This window comes from Condylura cristata, unplaced genomic scaffold (assembly GCF_000260355.1).
Source record: "Condylura cristata isolate star-nosed mole 26May11 unplaced genomic scaffold, ConCri1.0 scaffold00017, whole genome shotgun sequence".
Classification (NCBI taxonomy): domain Eukaryota; kingdom Metazoa; phylum Chordata; class Mammalia; order Eulipotyphla; family Talpidae; genus Condylura; species Condylura cristata.
In genome coordinates, this window is record NW_004567118.1 from 13476882 (window position 1) to 13482880 (window position 5999).

The window sequence follows — 5999 nt, forward strand, 5'->3', positions numbered from 1 at the left end:
GATTGAACTCGCACTGCAGCAGCTGCAGCTAGTGTGCAGTGCTGCGTCCTAACATGTTGCGCCACCAGGGAGGGCCTGTGGCTAGCATAAAGGCAGAACTATGGAAACTGAGTTGAAATTTTAGAAAAAGCTTAAGCAACAAGGGGACAGATGAATCACACCATCTGGGGCCTGAACTGAGGTGGACATTTTGAAGGGACTGGAACCACAGCCTGTGACCCTGCACTGCCTGCTGTGGAAGCCCAAATCAGCTTTACAGCTCTCTCCTTTTGTCTCACTACCATGTCTACCAATGAGAATACTAACTGATCAACTATCTGCCTCCAGGGATTCAAGCACAAGGGTAAAGTCAATATAGACGTGAACTAGAAAGAACTCCACTGAACAGAAGTTAAGTGTGGAGCTAAGGAAAGCAAATGAAGACAACTGGATGCTGAAAAGGAGAAATGTATGCTTACTTCCTGATGATGCTACTTCTTTACTGCAGGAACCAAACAACCAGGGTACAATAAAAAGGCCTGTTGATGACACTGTCAAAGCCTGCTCCAAGTTACTCAAGCCATTGGGAAAATGTTTTGTATACATCCCAAATTCAAGATGACACTCTTAGGGCCTTTAACTTCTAGACTATACAGCTGAGCTATAAAGCTGTTGAGTATAATGTGTGGTCTAAGTTTGTCTTACTGTTTTTCTACTAAGAACTCTGCTTAAATGTGGACTGTTAACATTAGTACTTTTTATAGCAAAGCTATGCTCAAACAGTTCCAAACTCTACACACTTGTGTGAAGTTTTTCCTCATTAGATTTCCACATGGAATTTCATATCTTGCAGTATCCTGTAAACAAAGATTAAATTACATCTCTTTTTCACCATTCAGTAGTCTATGGAGGCCCAATGGGAATAGGACTTCTAAAATATGGCTGGACGGCCGGCTGTGGGCCAAGGCTACTTTTGCTGGCTAAAAGCACAGTCTCTAGAACCAGAGGGACCACATAGCTTTTCTTAAATTTGGAGATGTTTGTGCTTGAGATGAAGCAATTCTATCTAGGAAAAAGATGTCTTTGTTTGTACAAAGCAAAGAATGCCAAAGTGAATCCTGGTGGCAAAGTAAGATCAGGTAATTTGGGGAAGAATATGTACTCATGGAGAATGCCATGGTGAGTGGCAAATTCGAGAGCAGTATTCCTGCTAATGCCAAAGGACACAGAATCCATGTGATGTTTGCACTCCTCAAAGATTTAAAGTCACTGAAAAGCTAATAAATAAAAAAGGACTTTTAAAAAATATAATCTGAACCATAAAGAAAAAACAAGGAGATAACAGAGAATGATTCAACTTGTGTCATATACCACTGCCACAGAGACAGTAAAACTAACAAAGAAGAGATAATATATTAAGAGAAAACAGCTACGAACTTTTGAGAATAAATGGAAAACATTCTGAATGGAATAAAAATAAAAGCGTGAAATTATCAAAAGGTTTGGGTTATGATTACTACAGTAGTTACAGGGAAATTTAAAGTACTTGATGCTAAAATGAGAAAAGAATATTTTCTTAAACATATAGAGAGCAAATAAACAAAGAAGAGGAAATAATAAAAGACAAATAAAACAAAATTGACAGGGAAACAAAAAAAAAACAAAACAAAAAGGAAGTTCTCTGAAAATGATAAAATTAGAATATGCTAGGACAATTAAGAAAAAAAAAATATACACCAACATCAGGAACGGAAGAGGGGACATTACAGCAGATTCTATTATTACCTTAAAAGGGTAATAATAAGTAAATAACATAAGCAACTTTATGTTGATGAATAGAGATATGGAAAATTTCTTTGACAGACAGAAATTTACCAAAACCCATTCAGATAAAATTAATCTGAATAGATATCTTAACTCTTTAAGAAAGAGTTTGTATTTAAACTTCTGACAAACTGTAGCACCAGGTGGTTTAAATTGTGAATTGGAATTCCTTCTGTTATAGCAAGAGTTTGTACAGTATAAATTGCCCTTTTAAATATTTAGGACACATAAGCTGGATACATGGACATTTCTGAAATCATCATCTTCAGCAAAGAAAAAAACTTTTCCAGCTCTAAAAATTGAAAAGGGAACCATTATTCACTAAGCCCAACAACTCTGGGGAAGCGCCATCTCCACCTTGTGGCTCTTTGTGGAACTGTTACTGAAAACAAAACCCCATCTAAGTTCTTGAAAAGCCTAGGCACAAATTGCACCGTTTGTTACTAATCTATGAATTCTTGACTGAGATTAAGCTTTAGGATTCACAAGGAATTGGAATTCTCTAAAATTCAAAATATAATAAAATATTCTTTAAATTCTGATATTTTTAAGCTATCCATGTGTCTTTTTAAAAATTAATTTCTATTCTTTATAAGTAATGTAGCCTATAGTTAAATAATCAAAAGCTGAAAAATGTTGTGGACATTTTTGGGTAGTTTTCAAATGTTAATATTTAGATGTCTTGCAAGGTGGTTAGCACTCCATAGAATCTTTATATTGAAAATGCCAACTTAAGGACTTATTTCATTCATAAAACTTTCTATTCTTTGTAACAACTTGTCAGTAGTATATGTAAATACATGTGAACTAATCCCTACAGAGCCTTTCTATAAAGATCCTCAACCACGACATTTCTTTTTTAGTGTTTTAACAATCAATGAGTCACTTTAAAAACCCTTTCCAATTAATCTCTCCTACTGAAATAAAGCAACTAAGAGGGAAAATAAGGAAACATAGAAAGGGCAAACATCTTTTTTCAAGGTATCTTCTGTTACTCAAAATTATAGAATAGCATGTATTTTTTTTTAAAGATTTATTTATTTATTCATATGGAACTGGGGTACAGGCCAGAGATGTGGTGGGTGAGAGGATTCACCAAAGACAGAGTGGGAAGCAGAACAGACAAATTAACAAAGTACACTGCTAAAGGGAGCAGTGGGTGGGTCAGGAGAGGTCTGCCTGCGCCATGTGGTCACCTCCGGGGCAGGTGGGATTTGAACTCATGCGGTAGTGGCTTTAGCTTCTTAGTGCTGTGCTTTAACCCGCTGAGCCACCAGGGAGGGCTCGAGTAGCATGTATTTTTAAATAATGGAACTGGAAGAATATGTAGAAGCAATACTAGAAATGTGACTGACAGTGATGTGGCAGAGCTGAAATCAATTACCATAATGGAATTTTAAGTGGTTAAAGCTTGGAGTGTTTTAAAATAGCAAAGCGATCTATCAACATTAATCAAGACTGACTACAAAGTACTTAATATCCTAATTAGCTGTTTTAGGGCACATCTTCCCCCATAAGACTCCGAACATATCTAATTCATCTTTGCATATTTAGCAAAAATTCATGTGGCCTGGCATATAAGTGACTTCATTATTTAATTAAAAGAGCAGGTGAATTCCCTGCTTCCCAATACTTGTAAATACTACATTTAGTAGGACTTGTCCTTTTATAAGGTAATTATCCACTTTGGCTTCCTCAGTGCTTAAAAGTAAATCAAATTCAGAGAACAATGAATGCTGTGTTCAGACCAAGCATGTCAGATAGTAGATAACATCGCAGTAATTTTTATTAAACCAACCATTATTCACTACTAATATAAAAAATAGAATGGTATACCCGCCTTCTGCCTAATTATGACTTAATCAATTCCTTACCTTCCTCAGGGGCAGCTGAAGCTCCTTCAGGTAGTATAGGCTGTAATTCCCCAGTTTCAGAATTATTTTCCAAATCAGTTATCTGCATTCCTTCCAGCTGACCTCCTTTAGGATTAGCCCTCAAAAAGGAAAAAAACAACCTGATATTTTTGTGTAACTAGTCAGTGATACAATAACCTTTATTTTCTCCTTTTTTTTTTTTTGAAATTGAGCATCAATCTAAGTAGGGTATATGGCACTGGCATTTAATACTAATATTCAAATTCTATTTTTAAAAAATTCACTGGAAGATTCACAATGAAAGATTATGAGACGGAGGACTGCATCAATGTCAATGACCTGCTTGTGATACTGTATTACAGACAGGAAAAACGTCATCCTCATGGGGATTCTTAGTTAAGGTTCACTTGACCTTTATTATTTCTTGTAATTACATGTGAATCTCAATACAGAAGCTAATCTGGAAATATTTTTGAGATATAGTAAGAAAAAGAGGCCTCTTTCCAGTGGCGCCGAGGTTAAAATCTCAGCACTATTGAGGTATCACCAGCCACTGCAATCTGAGTTTGATCCTTACATGGCACAGCAGACCTCTTCTGCCTCACTGCTGTTCCCTCAGCAGTGTATTTAAGTGGACCTGCCTGTTCTACTCCCTACTCTGTCTCTGGCGAATCCTCTTTCCCCACCCTGCACCTCAGCCTATACTCCAGTTCTTATATACATAAATAAATGAAAATAAATCTTAAAAAAAAAAAAAAGGGATATCACTTGTATTATAAAGTTATATAGTCACAGCTACTTAATATGAATTAAAACTCAGAAGACATATACATATTAGTAACAGGGCCCCACCCTGGTGGTGTAGCTGATTAAAGCTCAGCACCAGTTTGATACCTGGTCAGAGAGGTGACCCATATGGCGCAGCAGACTTCTCCTGTCTTGCCCACTGCTTCCCTCAGCAGTATACTTCATCACTCTGCCTGTTCTTCTCCCCACTTTTGTCTCTGGTGAATCCTTTCACCACTCCTGCACCTCTGGCCTATACCCCAGATATGTATGCATAAATAAATAAATTAAAAAAAATTAATAACAGGAATGGGTGCACAGAGGATTGGAAAACAAGCAGATGGGAGACAAAGATGAGAAAACTTTCATTTAATACTCTTTCCTATATTTCCAACTATTGGACCATTTATTATTAAAGTTTTGTTTACATTACTTTATCAGGCTAAGGGGGGGGGGGCATAAAGGATCTCCCTGGTGGTCTAGGCGTTAAAACGTCTCAGCAAAATCACCACTAAGAGTTGGATCCTGGCCAGGGAACTGACCCATATGGCACAGCAGAACTCTCCAATCTTGCCTGCTGCTCCCCTCAGTAGTGTATTTCAATAGATCTGCTTGTTCTGCTTCCCATTCTGACTCTGGTGAATCCTTTCACCTCGCCCTGCACCTCGGCCTACACTCCAGTTCTTCTACACAAAAATAAATAAATGAATTGTAAAACAACCAAAAACCCTTAAGTTAGAAAACACACCAGCCAGGCAGGCAATACACTTAACTGTACAATAAGTGTTATTACTAACAGCTGCTACAGACATTGACAAAGGATTTTAACATAGAAAAAAATACCTATGTCCACATAGACTGAATCTTTAAAGGCTGATATAAATAGCTTCATAATGAATAGTATGTAAAGGCTAGTTGCAGCTTCTACTTGATAGGAACACATATAAAATCATGCTATATGAGGAGGAGGTAAAGACATTCGGCAACGATTGTAACACCCTTCTACTTCTTAAACTGAGCTGAAGTAGAAAACGAAACCACCAGCTGTCCTTTTAGATTTGGTAATTATCCTGACCTTAAACGATATTAATCCTTCTCTAAATTTAATTCACAGGTTTTTTCCCCCAAATTTCCAAGGTAGAATTGTTCCACTGTTTAAATTTGGAAACATATTTAATACCTACAAAACAGATGAACAGATGGATAATGGCTCATCTAGCATATAATAGAGAATATATTCCATATCACTCTATTTCTTCAAATAGATGTCAATTTCTTCAAATTGACACGGTCAGGATTTGAGTCTATGTTTCTGGGGAAAGAGATAAAGGTGCTGACCACCATATATATAGTTTTTGGGAAATTTCCACTACAAATTTGGAAGATAGTTTCCTAAGAGAAGAGAAAAAAGGTGAGATAAAAGCAGTGTTAAAAACTGCTAGAGGCCCTCCCTGGTGGCGCAGCGGGTTAAAGCACAGCAGTGAGAATCTGAAGCCACTTCCGCATGAGTTCGATTCCCGCCTGCCGCCTGCCCCG

At 37.1% G+C, this 5999-nt stretch overlaps 1 protein-coding gene across 2 annotated transcripts in view; it reads right to left on the reverse strand.

Annotated features, from left to right (window-relative positions):
• Nucleotides 1–5999, reverse strand: part of TRIM37 (tripartite motif containing 37) — a 69042-nt gene that overhangs the window by 5089 nt on the left and 57954 nt on the right. For both annotated transcript variants that reach the window (XM_012726322.1, XM_012726321.1), the window contains one exon: nucleotides 3678–3796. In XM_012726322.1, the coding sequence (XP_012581776.1) occupies nucleotides 3678–3796 (119 nt within the window). The remainder of the gene's footprint in view (nucleotides 1–3677; nucleotides 3797–5999) is intronic.